Here is a 19830-nt window from a genome sequence, read left to right on the forward strand (position 1 = left end):
GACATATAGATTCATTCAAAAATTACTCACCCCATATTGCCTTCGTTATTTTTTATGCATGCAAGTTTACATGCTAAAAATGTGACTGTCCAATACTAATGTGATTTGCAAATTGTCCAACCAAATTTACACAGTTATTAATTGAAACGCATCATCAATGATTTAAGGAACCTGATCTAAAGGTTGTTGATGCCTTCATATGCGATATGTAGGCTTCTAGCCAAACAAACTTTTTAGTTATCTATCCTGCTCATTGTATAAACAGGTCTGAATCTATAAAGAGGCTGTGGCTCACTAAAACATGGGAATCCCACACATTTTCTTTGGTTTGCATCATTGTGAATCTTGCCCTTTACCTTTGCAAAAAGATAAAACATGTTTACAAAGGAAAACAAGTTATTGAGTTTTTCATGGGAATATATTAAAAGAAAATTATAACCACCTTAGCAAAAGCAGCACATGGTAATCTACCTCAAAATGATAGAAGAGGACATTCTGTCTAAATATACAATGGTTGCTCAATTTTGGCATATAATTCAGTAGCTGCCTCTAATATAAATAGACTTACAAGACAAAAATTCAAAAGCAACCTTATAACGCTTATCAGACATCCGGACATTTTGGCTAATGAAAAAAAATCCAGTAGGAACAGGGCATATTCAAATCTGCACAGAAATAAAAAGTTACTAGCAAATCGCATTCCCTTTTATCCATTTATGGTATTGGAAAACTTAAAACCTGTTCAGATACAGGGAATGTATAAGAAGATGAGAATTTCAGGATCAATTCCTAAAGTTAGCCCTGCTGATAGAATCAGCTCATCCCTATTAAATGTTTTCTTGTCCTCCCAAAATAACTACCATTGATGTTCCTCACTTGCATTGTATTGATGGTTAAAAAAAGTGAAAAACATCAAATTAAAACTTCAAAAATATTCTAAACCATGTGAATAGCACGCAAGGCACTCTAAAAGCCAACATCTCCATTCAATAGATTCATTCTCAAGCCCAGTCTCGAAAGATACAGTTGTATCGTTATTGCAGAAAGACACATACACCAACAAACGGAAACATCTGGAAGCTTGATCTAGCTGTTGATAGATGCTTATGTCTAGCCAATCAGATTCAATCATTACCAATTACACACAGGAGGATCAATGCCAGCAGGATATTGCCTAATTTAATGAGTACATCAAAAGCTAACCTCAGCAACTATTCAGCCATAATATAATTGCATCTCCAACTCACATGTTCAATGCACAACATGGTGACAAACTCCCAAGATATATGAAAACAACAATACTCATTAAAAAGCATTGAAAGTAGGTTTGACAGGCCCATTTGTGGTGACCATGAAGCATTACTTGTAGTTGACTTCTCCAATTAATCACAACCATTCTGGTTCCGTTTCATAAGCCTTTGTTTTCTTATTTGAATTCTTATATTTGAAAAGACTCAAAAGTAATATGTATGTATATGACCCTTTAACAAAAAGGTAATATGTATGTATATGACCTTTTAACAAAAAATTCAATTGACGATATGTATATGCATTGTTAGTTCTTGCAAAATTTCTTGCATCCTGATGATAGATAAGAGCGTGATCATAAATGCTTTCCCTAGACATCTAAATGAGTTTCCATCTATTCAGCATTGACATTGCACAAAAACTTCAATGTTCATATTACCATCAAATTTTAAGTGTACTTAAAGCACATAACATATGCCTCGCATAAGTACTTTCCCCGGGCATATAAACAAGTTAATCTATAAAGCTTGTGATAACCAACCATCAAAAAATGATAAATATCATGCAGGTTGATCATTGCTGATGCCTGTAACCCACACATGCATTAAGAAACAAAACACATTTTATTTGATTCCATTAACAGGAATGTACAGAAGCATATGTGACTTCATGAGCACTCACACCTTTGCATGAATTCTTCTCTTAGAAGGTTGCTATTTACTTACAAACTATAGTTATTATAGGAGCTTCACTTAGAAGCAACAGCAGTGCTAGAAGGCAAGTTCAGAGAAAACCACACATAGCCATAATAGTAGTCTTAAATCTGTAATAAAATAACCTATCTTAAAGATTTTAATTGTAGAAATTTAAAACTTGTAGTCATTCATCCTATTGAGCGCACTCTCAAATTGGTTCCATCTCTGCTCAAGAGTGCCAGTGTAACCCACGGACATTCTAACCAGCCCTTCTGAAATTCCTGCGAAATCCTGCTCCTCCTTGCTCATTTCGCTGCTCGTGCTGCTACCAGAGCACGACATCAAGGTATCATAGTACCCCAAGCTCACTGCCATGAGTCCGAACTGTGTATGATTCTGCAGTTGGTGCATCAACTTATTAGCCCTCTCTTCCGTCTCCATGTCCAAACACAGTATACCCCCATACCCATACCCAGGGTTCACCATAGATTTCAGAAGAGTATATTGTGGGTGGTCTTCTAAGCCAGGATATATGACTCTAAGGCCCAATTTTCTCATTCTAGTGGCATACGTATATGCCCTATGACAATGTTCCTTCATTCTCAATCCCAAGTGGGGAAGCCTTTCAGAGATCTCAAATGCTACCTTTGGATTCATGGTAGGTCCCAAAAGCATAAGAGATCCCTGATGAAGATCCATCATAGAATTTATCAAATCAGCAGAGCCACAAACAGCTCCTGCTATAACGTCTGCACACCCACTGATATATTTTGAAAGACTATGAACGACAACATCAGCACCCAATCTTGCAGGGGACAATATCATCGGGGCAAAGGTGTTATCCACAACTACCTTGACATTTCTTTCATGCGCGATGGCACACAAAGCTGGGATGTCTGCCACTGCCAGAGTTGGGTTCGACATGGATTCAAAATATAAGACCTTGGTGGATGGCTTTATAGCATTTTTGACATCATCAAGGTTGTGTGTATCAACAAAAGATGTTAATACACCACAAGCCCTAGGGAAAAAATGTGCTAAAAGTGCATGTGTGCCTCCATAAAGACACCTAGAAGCTACAATGTGATCTCCATGACTGCTCATTTGTAACAAAACAGAGGATATAGCAGACATACCACTAGAAGTGCAATAGGCAGCTTCAGTCCCCTCCAAAGCAGCCATCTGCCTCCCCAGATTCAGCACGGTAGGGTTGAAATGCCTGCTGTATATAAAGAAATCTCTATCTGGACCAAGCTCCCCACTGAACATTCTTTTCATTGTTTCAGGCTCCATAACCGTGAAAGTTGCTGAGGCTTCAATGGACATATTGACACCTCCATGCTCTCCAAATTCATGGCGGGCACTGGCTAGTCCTTGCACAGGATCAGTGCTTGTTTTCACAGCCTTGGCATGGGCTTTCCTTGAAATTTCGCTATCCCCATCCTCAAAGGACCTCTTCCTCGGCAGTATAGATCCCTCCATCGCTAATTGTGAATCAAATATCACTCGAACCTTAGGCGGAAAACACCACCACCCACCTGATTATCTTCTCAAAGATGCCTTGCAGTACTATATTCAATAACCAACATGCAATGGAGAAATTTCCAAATCCCTTTATGCCTCACAGACCTGATGCAAAATTATTTAAATAGAAATCTAACCACGTAAGAGCTCAAAACCTTTTTTATAAGCCTCTACTAGCTAATCCTAATTTTCTGGAAACAATCTAAAAGAGAACCCAAATAACAATAAATCTTTAGAGACTCGACGAGTTTGGACATTCAATGAATAGCTTTGCGGTGGCCTTAATATAGAAATCTAAGTTTCTTGATTAAATCATTCATGCAGCTAAGCAATTGCTAATCAGTTAATCGAACCACTAGATCAAACTAGTGCATCAGCCACCTTTTTGACGTGATGTTTCCAAGTTCCAATATCATTTGCATAAAAGCAAGTCCCTCAGATTCTTATCCCTTCGAACACGTCAGCATCATCTTGTCATGGATCTCCAGGAAAGTATAGAGGAATCTTTTCCGGACCATGTGTTCTGAAAACCAACTGTCCCTTGTACACCTGGTACTTCTTGGGAATGCCCAAATGGCGCGAATATCCAGGGCTAAAGGACAAATTCTTTTCAAGAGCTGGAGATCATTCCGTGGAAGTCGGAGTGAATATAAACCGTTCGTACAACACGGGCAATTTACTCCACCTCTGTAGACACCGAAACTTATATTCAACCATGAAACTTGAAAGGGGATTCTTTTTGAGACAATTGGGTGCAAAAAAGTAGGTTCCTTGAATGTGGACCGTAGAAACCCCTTTCATGTTCATGTCCAAATGCATTGAATGTCACTTCCAGGTCAAGGTGACCCTCTCTCTATAGATTTGGATGGAATTAACGGTTGATGAAGAGATAAGAAGGGAGAGTGCAGTTTACTTCAGTCTTATCTCACCAAGCGATTCAATGACCCCATCCGTTAAGTGGGAAGTCTGCATGTGCTCCATGCTTATCTGCTTTGAGGATTTTTGTTATGGAAAACTTCATCATTCCACTACACGAATAGACAAGGCCTTATCGAGGCCCATAGTGTGTTTGTTTATTTCGTCCAATCATGGATCATGGAGGAATAAAGAATGTGCATTTGCTTTTGCTTTACACGTATATGGGAGAGAATAAAGTTCTCCATGAATATGGAATTGGTTTATGCGATCTATACGTGAGTGCCACCAATGGAATGTGCTGTCCCCATGGATATCTTATGCTCTTGCTGACTGTTAATTTAGGGGGAAGGTACATACAACATGGACATGCCAATGACGAAATTTCTTTTTAACATCATCTCACTTGTTAGCTTTATTGCACTCATTTTCACCCATGTGCTATATTTTCTTCAAATTTACCTGACTTGTTAGCTTTATTGCACTCATTTTCAAACCATGTGTTATATTTTCTTCAAATTTTTAATATTTGTTCGTCATGATATAGTATAATTCGAGAAAAAATCACTCTTATCTGAAAAAAGAAAAAGTTTGACTTTTTGGGTGCATTCTCTGTGAAGGATCCTATATTTATTGCTAATGCTTGAACTCATAGAGGGTGTAAACCAATAAATATGAAACATTGTTAAAGATGGTTTTGTACATAATTTGGGTAATACCATGCATTTATGTAAGCTATTTCTTTGGACAAATAACATTTCTCTTAGATGAATTAGAGTAGCACTAGTGGCTTTCTTGTGCTTTTTGCATGTCATCTTAAAAACTCATACCATTCACATGCACTAAAAAATATTAGAGGATTTATGTTTTGCAATCATATACGTACTATATTTCATTTTCTTATCATCAAGTGTCCATTTGTAAAAGATAAAATATTTTAATTGATTAGTGAGTCTTTTTTCTAAATTAAAGAAAGGGAATAATATAAATTATAACACTTTTAAAGTGGGTGTAGAAGCAATTGCACATACATGGGATCTCTCATTGTAAGAGCAAATTTAGGCAAGCTTTTTCTTTCTTTCTAATGATGTTGTATGGATTATTTTCCATTGTGAATCTCAAGACTTGGAGGTGTGGATGTGCATATTCATGAGTTTGATTGCCATTTCTATCAAATAGAGACATAATAAATCAAAAGAGATGATAAATTTTAATAACATGTATAAACTAATAAGCAAATTGTGTGATGGAGAAGTAAATATATACTATTTCAATTGCAAATGTTTCCCTTACGAGAATGATAAAAAGAAGATGTAACATGATTACTATCACTCTAAAAGACAACTACCAAGAAAAGATAAGCTACACTAATATAGAAGATGTAAAGATAGAAAGACATCCCTGGACCCAACAATTGTTTGGGAATTCTTGATAGAAATTATTTGGTTAAGAAAAACTTAATCTTGTGGTCAAATAAGAATAGAGCTAGAGACTTGTATCATGTTGACAAATGTTATTGCAATACATGTTTGAATTGAGTTGGAATGAACAATGGGTATGTAATTTAAGTCATCCACATTGTAGAAATAACTTAAGGGTCCATTTGGCTATGGGAATAGGAATAGTTATTCTAGAATAGAAAATTGGGGTACATATTCCTATTATTTGTTTAGTTTAGCCAGCATTTGATGCGGAATTCACGAACCCAAAAATTTATGTTTTCTAAAATAAATAAAACTGGAATATGAATATGTAATCTAATTCCACCTACTTAGGTGGAATTGCAAATGTCCATTTTTGGACTGTATATTCCTATTTTATTCCTATTCCAATTCCATTTTGGTGCATCCAAATAGAAAATTCAAAATTTTAAGAATGTACATATGCCTATTCCACTTGTATTCCTACTGTCAAAGCCCTAAATGTCTATATTTACTACACATAAAAATATGATTAAATAAACAACTTTAATGTACATGAATTTGAAGTATATGAAACTATATTATAATTGTAAAAATTTATACAATTAACTTACAACATCTCTTGATAAAATTTGATGAAGATAAGGAAAAACAAATGCCAAAACTTTATTTATGTAAAAAGGATGCCACAAGTTAAGCTCTTGATAAACCACATAGAGAACTACAACAACCATACTACAGATGATTCATAGAGTCTTGAAAATATATGCATAAGAAATGACATACAAACCATATTTACGCTAAAAATTGGATAAACATGCTAGTTCAAATCTAATTATTCTATTATTAATTAAATGTTATTAAATCATTAATTAATCATCTCATTCTTTGTAAAAGTCAAATATTGGTTTTACATCTAGTTTTAAATGTCATCTCTCTGCACTTCGCAACCTTCGGGATCCCAATCTGTTTCTATCGCCTCCGGCAATGACTTTGAATTCTAGTGACCGCTCATTCCATGACATCTTCGATCAAATATACATACAACCAAGGAAACCTGCGATTTATGTCATTGTCCAAGACTGAGCTTCAAATTAACATTGGTTCAGTCAACAAATCAATCTTCCAAGATCCATCGTTGTCTTTTCTATTGGAGGACATCGATTCTCTGGCGACCACTAAATCTGATCTTACCACATAAGTTGTATGATATCTGTGGCAACTTCCTATGCTTTTCCAAGTTATTTAGGAGTAAAATCCACATTAAGGCAACGAACTAGCTCTATAATTTGGCAGCAGCGAACTACGAAAGATCTGAAGCGAAATTATCTTAGAATTGGAAAAAAACAACGAATCTGTTCTTGAATCAGGAGCCCCTTCAAAGCACTTGAAATGTGTAATGTCTCCATCTTTCTTCGTCTTTACATTCTTAGAGGCTAAGTGGAGAAAGAGAGAGAAATTGATTAAATTAATTTCTTATAAAATCATTAAATAAATTAAAATTAAAATGTGACTTTATATTTAATTAATTTAATTTTCTAGAAGCACAATTAATTATTGTATTGCAAAGGGGGACGCTTCTAGAGAGTGCATTTTTTAGAAGTACAACTAATTATTGCCTTGGAAGGGGTGATGCTTCTAGAGAGTGCAATTAAATAATATTTTATTTCTTTCTAGAAGGTGAAGGAAAAGAATAAATAGGGAGGGCAGTCTCATTGTTGAGCATTGAATGTGTTGCCATCTACTCTTTTGGATAGCTTGTGGAGCCAAGGGTTTTTGCAGTTGTTATATTGATCGTTGGGAACGAATACTCTCATTGATTTGTATAACTGAAGTGGTAAAATATGTTCTAAAGGGTTGTGACTGTTGGAGAAGACAAATCAATCTTTTCATTGTGCCAAATTTGTGGCCTAGGGATAGCTTTCTAGAGTAAGGTATAAGTTGGAATACAATGATTTGCTACAGGAAAATTTATGTTTTTTGAGCAATTCCAAGTTTTTATCTACTACATTTTGCATTGTTTGAGAGTAGATATTTAGGGCATTGGTAGGGTTTGTAAAATCTATTGTAATTTGATTTATATCAAAAAAATTTGCCCTAATGTCTTATTGATGTAGATTCATATTTTCCTATTTGTAATCAATGTTATTAAAAAAAATTGCATCTTCATTGTTAGATGTTTGGTGTGTTCTTTGCAAGCATATTTATTAAAGTTTGGTATTTAGAAAGCAATCAAAATTTAGATATGCAATAAATCTCTTCCTTGAAAAGTGTTTGACAAAATGTCAAACAAGTGAATTAGAGAGGAATTTGTGTTTGACAAAGTTATAACTTGTTGGGGGTTATTACAAAATGGAAGGTTTTTATGGTAGTAATGTAACAACTAATTTTTCTCTCACCCTAGTTTCTTCTAGAGTCTCCTTAGGTCTTTCTCTCAACCTATTAGGGTTGTTAGTTACCCTCCTCTCCTTAGGATCCTATCTATGAGGTCCTAGTACATTCAACTAGTGCACAACAACTAGGTAGAACAAACATTTCTTTACTACTTACTAAACTTTTGTTGACCTTATTGGTTCCTCTTCTTTAACTTCATAGTCAGTCCCAACTTCAGAACTAACACCCCAAATGAAGGTATGAGCATCTCAAAAGGCACTAGGATACTCTTCAAGACTTACTACCACAATTAGAACTAAAACCCTAATCAAGTTCTAAGAAACACATAAAGTTGCACAAAATTGCTTGCAAAAAGGCTACAAGCAATTAGCCCTCCATTTGATCAAAACTGGATTAACTTGCAAAAGTCCTTAATAAGGGGATAAACCGATCATGGATTCAAACATCCTTTTCAGAGTACTAAAGGATTTTTGAGGTCTCAGGCTACCAAGAGATCTATATAGTGTGATCTACTTACATACCTGAAAATAACTGTTTGCTAAAATATTGAACCTGTCTGACAAGAAATGAGTTTAACCCTCCTTAGAACTTTCACCAATATCTCCTTTGCAATTGGGAATCCACCACTCATGCCTCTAACACTTCCCATGTTTTTATTGAAGCAAGCCAAGCATTAAATCCCTCTTATCACCTCTCCATTCAACTGTGATCCCTAGTCATGCATCTCTGGCTCGCTTAGGGCATCACCACAAAAAATGTCTCCCATGCTTTCCAAGGCCCCTCCTTTACTATAAAATATGTACAAGGAGTCATTTTCCTAATCCCAAGAGCTCATACAGATCCTATGGTGGGAAGATGAGCTATGACTTCATTTTGCTCAATTTCCTGATTCAGTACATCAGGCAGGCAAGAAACAAAACAATTTATTTAACCAAAGTTAAAAACCTACAAAATCACAAACTAATGTTATAAAAAACCTTAAATTGAACTCCCCTAATACTTCCAAACACTATAGATCCAAATTCAATCCATGAAAATGCCAAAACATTAGAAACATAAATTGTAACTAAATTCTTACTGTCAATCTATACACATCAAAATGATAAAAACTTCTAACCCTTTCAAAATGTCGAGGATGGCCTTAAATACACATCTCAAGTCCCATCCTAACTGTTTCAGGTAGTTACCAAGTCCCATTTACAAATTTGTTCTTATGCACAAAAAGTTGTCAATGTTGTCAATGACAACGTTGATAATTTTTGAGCAACTTTTACTTCTTTTAGTGTTTTGCCCTCAAACTTGGTCCAAAGGCTTCCAAACTTTCTCAAAAGCCTTAAATGGATTTAATACATGTAGAAAGGACCTTATATCACTCATTTGGTTATTCTACCCTCCAAGACACAAAAATTCCCTATTTCACCTCATCATGCAACTATGAGCAACTAATGCCTCATAAGGCTTCCTAAACTTAACATACCTCAACTCAGGACTAGGTTAGCCCTATTATTATCCTAGTGGTATCTAGCAAAGGTGCACATATGCCACTAAAATTCCTAATTAATTTTCTATAAAACTGAGCTAGACCATGAAAACTTCTTACATCAATAGATGTAGCAGGTGGTGGGTAGTTGAGAATAGATACTACCTTCACTTGATCCATCTTCAAGGACCCATTTGACACCACAAAGCCCAAATACACAAGCTCTTGTTTGAAGAAATCACACTTCTCTAGATTGATGGCAAGCGTCTCCTCATGCAACCTTTGTAATACTGCTTCCACATGTTTGATGTGCTCCTCCTTTGTTTTGCTGAATATTAGTATATCATTTAGATACACAACCACAAACATTCCAGTGAAGTCTTTAAGTACTTCATTCATGAGCCTCATGAATGTGCTAGGAGTATTTGAGAGGCCAAATGACATCACAAGCCATTCATATAACCCATATATTATCTTGAATATTGTCTTCCATTCATCTCCCTCGTTAATCCTGATTTGGTGATATCTACTCTTCAAGTCCAACTTTGTGAGGTACATTGCCCCTCCAAGACAATCCATGAGATTCTCAATCTTAGGTATTCAGAACCTACACCTGATGGTGATCTTATTTATAGCCCTTGAGTCTATGCATAGCCTCCATTTTCCTCCCTTCTTGGATGCTAATACAACAAGGATTGCACATGGGCTTATACTTTTCTTGATCAAGCCTTGATCTGAAATTTCTTGCACTTGTCTTGCTACTTCCAATTTTTGGTCAAGAGTAAGTTTATATGCTACTTTTTTTGGTAGAGGTGCACCAAGAACAAATTTTGATGGCTTATCACCCTTCTTGGAGGTAAAGTGGCAGGAGTTCCATCACTTTTAATGTCTTTATATTTCTCAAGCAATGCTTGTACCTCTGCAAGCAATGGGTCTTTGACTATCTTGTCTTCTCCTTTGGACTTTAATATAGTTTCATAGTTTTTCCTCTCATCACCCTTGAGATATTTTACAAATTATTTCACACTACATAGCAACGCATTAGTCACCTTGGACTGTGGTTCTTCTCCTTCCAACAAAGATTGGATTTTAAAAGTCCTGGCTCCTTTCATGAATGATATGGAGTTTTCCTTCCCATCATATACTACCTCTCTATCAAATTTCCAAGGCCTACCTAATAGTAGATGGCAAGCATCCATGGGTAAAATGTCACACAATAGCCTATCCTTATACCCTGCCATGGAGAAATCAACCCAAGTTTGTTCATTCACCAATATACTTTGACCCTTGTCGAGCCAAGTCACCTTGTATGGATTCACATGAGGTATTTTGGTCAACTTGAGCTTGTTGACAACCTCCTTTGATATTATGTTGTTAGTAGAACTTGAATTCACCACTACCTTTCAAACCTTCCCAAGAATCTTACTTTTGATCCTAAACAAAGCCCTCCTATGCTTAGGTTCATCTTGAGTTGGTTGCCTCATCAATACCCTCCTAAACATGAGATTTTCTCCTTTTTATGATTCTATGTGATCCACTTCATTTCCTTGCCACTAGAGTTATCCTCTTGATCATATGCCACTCTCTTATCATGGTTTGAAGAGGAATGCTTTTTAGGGCATCTATATGCTAGAAGACCTAGTTGACCACAATTATAACACTTCATACAAGCAATGTAAGAGTTACTTCTACTTGATCATTTTCCTCTGCTAGAACCTCCTTGATTTCCTCTTCCTCTACTATAGCCTCCTCTAGTAGTATTTTCACTAGTTTGCTCAGTGATTTTGGTCTCACCTTGGTTTCCTTTCTCATTACCTCTGCCTTGATATCCTCCTCTTTGTCCCCTCCAATTTCTCCCCTTGCCTCTATCCTTGAAGTTAGAATCCCCCTTCTTTCCAATCTTCTCTTCCACCTTTAGGGCTAATTGATGGCATCTTTGGACAGTAGCAGGTGTCCACAAGCTTAGCTCCTCTTGGATATTCTACCTTAAACCACCCAAATACCTAGCCACTTTTATTCACTCTTCTTCTTGCTTCTTGGACCTAAGACATAACCTCTAAAACTCCTTTGTATAAGAGGCCACATCCAGGTTTTTGTATCTTAGTCCTTGTCTCCTCTTGTGGAGCTTAATCTCATAGTTCTCTAGTAGAAAATTCTCACTTAGTTTGGTTACCATGGCATTCCAATTGGCTATAGGCTTTTTACCCATCCTAATCCTCTCATCTTGGACATATTTCCACCATGTCAATGTTGATCCTCTAAGTCTTGACTTGGTTACTTTGATCTTTTGTGCCTCTAACACCCTTTCACATTCAAAATGGTTCTCCATCCCATCTATCCAATCCATCACTACTAAATAGTGGCACACCTTCCAATGCCTTCCCTCCTTGGGCTTTTATGGCCTTCAAGAAAGGCTCTTCATTCAAGACAAGGTCTGGCTCAAGGACAACATCTTCTTCTACTATCTCCTTACCCCTAACATTGCTCTCCTCTTCCTTTTTCTTGGCTACATCAACCACTTCATCCAACTTTATCTTCATCTCTACTAAGGCTTGTTCAAGTAGTCTATTCTTCTCTTTTTTCCCATCAACCTCTTTAGCTAGCTCTACATTTTTCACCATAATTGAATCACCCACTAACTCTCCAATAGATGTAGACATACACTTTCTTCCCAAGTCCACAACTTTTTCTTATACCACTTTGATGTAACAACTAGTTTTTCTCTCACCCTAGTTTCTTCTAGGGTCTCCTAAGTCTTTCTCTTAACCTATTAGGGTTGCTAGTTACCATACTTTCCTTAAAATCCTAACTATGAGGTCCTAGTCTATTCAACTAGTGCACACCAACTAGGTAGAACAAGCATTCCTTTACTACTTCCTAGGCTTGTTTTGACCTTATTACTTCCTCTTCATTAACTCCACAATTAGCCACAACTTTAGAACTAACCCCCCAAATGAAGGTATGAGCATCTCAAAAGGCACTAGGATACTCTCTAAGACTTACTACCATAATTAGAACTAAAACCCTAACTAAGTTCTAAGAAACACATAAGTTGCACAAAATTGCTTGAAAAAAGGCTACAAGCAATTAACCCTCTATTTGATGAAAAATTGAATTAACTTGCAAAAGTCCTTAATAAGGGGGTAAACCAATCATGGATTTAGACACCCTTCTCAAAGTACTAAAGGATTCTTAAGGTCTTAGGCTCCCAAGGTATCCATATAGTACGACCTAGTTTCATGTCTAAAAATTAGGGTTTGCAAAAATATTGAACTTGTTTGGCAAGAAATGAGTTTAATCCTCCTTAGAAATTTCACCCAATTCCAATGCCTCTCTTGTAGTTGGGACTCCACCACTCATGTCTCTAACACTTCCCAAGCTTTCATTGAAGCAATCCAAGCATTCAATCCCTCCTATCACCTTTGCGTTCAACTGTGAACCCTAGCCATGCATCTCTGGCTCACCTAGGGCATCACCACAAAAATGTCTCCCATTCTTTCCATGGCCCCTCTTTTATTGTACACTATGTAAAAGGAATCATTTTCCTAATCCCAAGAGCCCAACAAAGATTCGAAGCCTTTGGACTGTGTTTGAGGGAAAAACACTAAAAGATGTAAAAGTTGCTTAGTTACTATAGTGGGAAGAGGTGCTATGACTCCATTTTGCTCAGTTGCCTAATTCAATACAATAGGCAAACAAGAAACAAATTTTTTTATTTAACCAACTAAAACCCTAAAAAATCACAAACTAATGTTATATAGAACCTTAAATTGAACTCCCCTAATACTTTCGAACATTGCGGATCCAAATTCAATCCATGAAAATGCCAAAAACCTCAGAAAACATAAACTATAACTAAATTCTTACTATCAGTCCATACACATCAAAATGAAAAAAAATTCCATCCCTTTCAAAAAGATTGAGGGTGGCCTTAAATACACATCCCAAGTCTCATCCTAATTGTTTCAGATAGTTACCAAGCCCCATTTACAAAGTTGCTCGTATGCAACAAAAAGTTATCAATGTTGTCAATGACAACATTAACAATTTTTGAGCAACATTTACATCTTTTAGTGTTTTGCCCTCAAACTTGGTCCGAAGGCTCCCAAACTTTACTAAAAGGCTTAAATGGACTTACTACATGTAAAAAGGAGCTTATATCACTTATTTGGCCAGTCTACCATCCAAGACACAAAAATGCTCTATTTGACGTAATCATGCAACTATGAGCAACTAAGGCCTCATAAGGGTTCCTACACTTAACATGCCTCAACTCAGGACTAGGTTAACCCTATTATTATAATACTAGTGATGTGGCTAGGATCACTACAAGACAAAATATCCTAGGAGCCTTAGGTCATCCATGAGCCTACCTAGGTGCCCCTGCATGAGGTAGCCTAGAAAAATCATGACTCTACAACTAGTGAATAATTATGCGAACAAATCTACCTCATATTTCACAAAAAAAATATGGATCTCTAAAACTCTTATTGACTCATAACATATTTGAAATCTTGTGAAGAACAAAGGAAGTGTAATGGCCCACTAGGGAACCTAGAAGAAATCAACCTAAAGTTTCACTAAGTTTTCCAAACATTTTGTAAAAAGACAATAACTTAACAAAAACAAATATAATATAGTGAAATCAATAATCACATACATAACCACAATCCATAAAAAAACATATTACATCTCTTAAGGGTTCCATGAAATTGGATCACATTTAAGTTTATTAATATTAAATCTAACAAATTACCAAAATCCACATATGGAATAACCACATGTACAAATCCAATTACATAAGCTGCCACTTGGCATAACTAGAATACATAATCATCCACTATACAAGTCACAGGGTATGAAGAGCTCAAAGAATATATAGTACAATAGAATATAATTACCCATCAGAAATACAAGATCATAAAGAAAGGAATAACTACACAAGTACACCTAGCAATGGCATCCACCTGTTAGATCTCAACAGCATAAGAAAAATGCACTACCACCCAATCTTGTACAACCTAAATATCCCATTCTCATCGTGTTGAGGAGATAGTCTCAAATCCCAAATGGATATAAATCTACAAGGCATAACCAACATCTAGGTCAAGGAAATCTTGATAGTAATCTATCTCAAAGGTACCAAGACACAAGTAACATCTAAACCCAGAGGAAAAAATGTCACATAGGAAATCCACTATGTAAGTGGGCAAGTCTCATCGCATGAGCCAACTCTAAGGTTACCCTAGCAACCTCTCTAGACTTCACTCCCCTAGTGTCTCTATATAGCATCAACATCCTTTCGTACACACAAGGAAAACTAATGAGGCAAGGTGGCGACTGAGCATCCTCTCTACTCCTATCCTAGCCTGTACTAGCACTCAAGGCATGAGTGAGGAAAACAATAACTCTTATTAATTCATTTTATTCTTATTTATTGAAATGTTATCACTTATTAAAACAACTTACAATGGGTTACCCAAGTAGCCTCTTTAGGGCTCCAGCCTCTATTGCAAGTCACTTCCCAATGTATGCATAGGTAACCTATCTTAAGCTCATGAAAATAACAACTCATAATATCACAATTTTCACCTTAGTCCTTTACAAGAAACTAGAAGGTACCTATAGATAAAACATAGTAATCACCTTAGTCCTAAACAATCAACTAAAAAACACCTAAAGATAACCAATCAAAAACTCAAATGTTACACTAGGAAAAATTACACCATTCACCTTAGTTCTTTACAAGCAAATGTAAAGCATTAACAAACAACTGATCATAGAAAGCATGTGACTACATCACCATGGTTGGGTATAAAATATTGTATCCAAAATATAACCATAACATCATCACAAAAGAAACAACTCCCCAAGCCTCTAGTAAACATCCTGATTGGTCAACAAACTAAGTTGAAACCTGAACCCCAACATGAAAGAAAAAATACAACATAGCAGTGTAATTTCATAGATTTTGTTTGGTTTTGAAAACATGTGATTTTGATTAAACAACAAGGTTCTATGCTTTTTTTTCTTTTTAAGTCTCAAATTTACCAAAGTTTATGAATTTTCCTTTAATGGATAAATGATTATTTAATTAAATCAATATTAGATTTAAAAATAAATAGCCCAATTATACCTTGTTGATTTAAAAACTAAAATCCAATCCCAAAACTCATAATTGATTAAACTAAGTATATGTGTAATTTTTTATATATAAATATTATTAATATTAAATAATATATTATTGAATAATAATAATAATAATTATTAAAACATTAATAAAATAATATCAATATTATTTATTAATGACAATAATTATATATTTAATAATATAATAAAAATTACTAATAATTAATAATAATATTTAAATTATATTAATTAATTTATAAACTTTTAAAAAACCATTTAAAAAAAATTATAAACATTTATAATATCGTTTATAGCCGAAGGGGTTTTCATGCTATGTGTGAATCTTGCTAGAACAACACTCAACGTTGCTTGTAACGCTAATAGTTGTTGTACGCAGTGTGTGTTGCGGTAGTGGGGGAGGGAGGTGGGAAGGAAGGAGGGGAGTTGGGGGTGGTGGCCCGTCTCCCCCAAAAAATTGATATACATTTTTATAAAACAAACATGTACCTAACACCCCCCCCGCCCCCCATATAAAAAATTTTGATTTTTCAAAAGAAATAATGTGATAAAAATTATCATAGTAAAATACTTACTCTGGTAACTTTTATTAACATGTTTTTTTAATTATATTTTTAAAAATAAATTTATGAAATAGATGTGATAGGGAAAACATGAACAACCAATCAAGTTTTACATATCAAATTTTGATTTCTTTTCCAAACCCCCATCCTGATTTTAATCAATCAAATTACAAATCTCTAAAATTTACCAAATAAGGGTTTCCATAACAACGAGTAGCAAATTTATCAATGATGGTGTCATCCCAAATATATTTTGAAAACACTTCCATTCAGAGATAGAGAAGATAGAGATTTCAAAGAAAGAAACTACTACATAAAACCTACAAGATCCTACCGGGATCTAATGCTAAATAAACAGATGTACGGAGCTCACAAGTGAATTCCCTTTCTTTCAAAAACCCTCTTCTCAAAAATTGGCTCCTCCAAACATGTGTGTGGAGAAATGAACTCTGATTTCTTAATAAATAACCTTCTCCAATTAGGGTTTAGGTTTTGCAATCACACAAAACTTTTTTCTTTATTATTTTATTTTATTTTTATTTCATGTGCAAACTTTTCCATTTTTATTAAAATTAACTTTATTAAATTAATCTCTCTCTCTCTCTCTCTCTCTCTCTCTCACACACACACACACACACACACACACACACACACACACACACATTAAATCACAAGATGTCTTTAATAAAGTATTTATTAATTTAAAAAATAATAATATTTAGAGTTTATTATAAAAATTAAATTCCTAAATATATTATTATTTAATTCAATAAATATGATTATGCCAAAATTAGAACTTTAATTAAATCTTTTAAATTTATTTAATTTCTTAATTAATTAAATATAATTAAATAATAATTTTTATTTATAAATTTTTAATGAAATTAAATTATTAAATATTCTTTTAATTTGATTTAATTATAACTGAAAATCACAACAGACACACAAGACAAAATACAAAAACCCAATTTGAAGAACATAGTACTAGATCAAACTCAAGGGTCAAATTCACAAATTCATGTCACTTGACAAATTTAAAAGGGTGAAAATTGGCACCTTATCCTACTTTCTAGGACAATTGGGTTAGGGTTAAGATTTGGACTCAAGAGTTATCTCCCCTCTTTTACCATTGAGATACTATGATAGGGCACACTCGTCCTGGCAATTCAAGGAAGTTGATGTTGGGTACCTACAATCTGCATAAAATATGAGCATGTACATACACATATAAGCAAAACTAAATAGAAAAAGGTGGGGAGTGGTGCATCGTGTAGATCCTAAATAGTAGATGACTACAACTCCCTCCCTCAACCACATCAGAAATGTCAATCATAAAGTAAAATATACAAGTACAACATACACATGCAAGTATGGGGTAAGTATCCATAGAAAATGCATATAAACCATCCATCTAACTATCATCATGAAATAATTAAAATTAGTACATAAAAGCATCATCATCGAAAGAATAATCATGTACACATGAAATAACCAAGTACCAAATACCTTATCACATGAATCAACTAAGTATGAATAACATCCAAACAAATTGGTTAAATCAAATACCACTAACCCTCAAACATAACCATAAAGTTGGCCTAAAATAATTCGGCAACAAAAACCTAAAAAGAAAACTAGGGGTAGGCATTACATCCACCCCCTAGACTTAGGCTTACTCCTAGAAGCCTACAAGAAAGATATAACTCTTGCACTCACTATGCAGGTCCCATTGGACCCTTTCCCCTGTAGGGGGATAATACTCCACTGAGAAAACCCTTTGTGATCTACCCATATCTCTAACCATGGGTTTTGAAGCTAGTTATAGGTCTCTGATCTAAAAACTATGATTTCCATTAAGGACAATGGGATGACTTTTGTTTGTATTGTCTTCATGAAAAACATTCTCCATCAAAACTGCTCTACACTTTAGGTGCACTAGACTACTAAAACTACTCCTAGTAGAAAAAGGATGAGTACTCTATGCTGGCTGATCAAACTGATTATGCCTATTACACTGAGGGTACTGAGAATCCCTAGAGTGTGAACCACTACCACCTCTTTGTGTTGCAGAATACGATCCTCCCTACTACTATTGTTGATTGCCTCCAAAAGAAGAAGGATTCCTATTACTACCCACTCCCTGATTACCTTTGGAACTTGATGTTGCAGGTGTTCCCACAAAACCACCATGTCCCAAGGTGATTTTTTCCTCTACAAGGATGGCTTGATGTACTGCATCCTTGAGGGTTTTAGGTTGGAAATTTTTTCCAGCCCCTATTAGATGGTTGTTCAGACCTTAAATGAAGTGTTGAACCATCAGCGATGAACTATCACTAGTCCCTACATAAGGATTGAGCTCATAGAATTTTTGTTCATACTCTGTCATGGTCATGGTACATTGCCTTAGATCATGGAACTCATTTTCCCTCTACTAGTGCCATTCCTATGGTAGGAAGCATTCACAAAAGTTCTCTACGAATAACTCCCATGTAACGATGTTCATGTTCACACCCAGTTTCTTATCCTCAATGTTCCACCATGTAGCCCCAAAGAGGTCTAGGTGGGTGATAGAAAACCTTGCTTTGAAATTAGAGTCAAAGTCCTACATTGAAAAACATCTATCTAATACAATTAACCACTGCTTTGCCACATATCTTGTACCAACCCTAGTGAAAGGTTTGATTTTAGACTTTTATAGGTCCTTAATTTGAGTAGCCTTAATCGACCTTTGTCTATCACTATGGAGGTCTCTCTGAGGACTCCTAGATCTCCACCTCTCCTCATTCCAAACATGATGCAATCCCTTCTATTCAACACCCCTTGGAGGAGGTAGGTGTTCAAAGATCATCCTCATCATTTGTCTCAAATTAGTCTCCTCTAAGTCAACATGATCTTCTTTATAGCTCTCCTCTCTATTATCCTCATGAACATGAGTCTCTCTAGGAGTTGGGAGAGGACTATTATGTCTACCTCTCCCATGACCTCTAACTATCATCATGAAATAACTAAAATCATTGCATATAAGCATCATCATCAAAAGAACAATCATGTACACATGAAATAATTGAGTACCAAGTAGTTCATCACATAAATCAACTGAGTATGAATAACATCCAAACAAATTGGGTAAATCAAATACCAATAATCCTCAAACATAACCATAAAGATGGCCTAAAAGAATTCATAACAAAAACATCAAAATAAAACTAGGGGTAGGCATTATAGGAAGTATCAGTGGTGGGTAAGGGCAAAGAGAGAAACCAGAGCCCTAAGGTCTACAAAGATTACAAGATAGATTAAAAATTAGTGACAATCTCCATTGAGAAGTAGAAAAACATTTTGCAAAGACCATATATTGGCTTAAGGATAAGGAGGAAACAATTAAACTCCAAGTTCATGAGCCATCACAAATTGATAAAGGGAAAGATAAGACATAGTATAGT

The 19830-nt window shown here is 35.3% G+C and overlaps 1 protein-coding gene across 1 annotated transcript; it reads right to left on the reverse strand.

Annotated features, from left to right (window-relative positions):
• Positions 1 to 1852: 1852 nt before the first annotated feature.
• Positions 1853 to 3809, reverse strand: MGL (methionine gamma-lyase). Its single transcript, XM_089828877.1, has one exon. It carries the CDS (start codon positions 3423 to 3425, stop codon positions 2115 to 2117), a length of 1311 nt encoding a protein of 436 aa, XP_089685003.1. The 5' UTR covers positions 3426 to 3809; the 3' UTR covers positions 1853 to 2114.
• Positions 3810 to 19830: the final 16021 nt, after the last annotated feature.

The sequence above is a fragment of the Cupressus sempervirens genome, chromosome 5 (assembly GCF_028749045.1).
Source record: "Cupressus sempervirens isolate cs-2001-9-10 chromosome 5, ASM2874904v1, whole genome shotgun sequence".
Classification (NCBI taxonomy): domain Eukaryota; kingdom Viridiplantae; phylum Streptophyta; class Pinopsida; order Cupressales; family Cupressaceae; genus Cupressus; species Cupressus sempervirens.

What these genes read in the sequence shown, in the direction of transcription:
- MGL (XM_089828877.1), bottom strand. Translation starts at nt 3,425, where the DNA reads ATGGAGGGATCTATACTGCCGAGGAAGAGGTCCTTTGAGGATGGGGAT.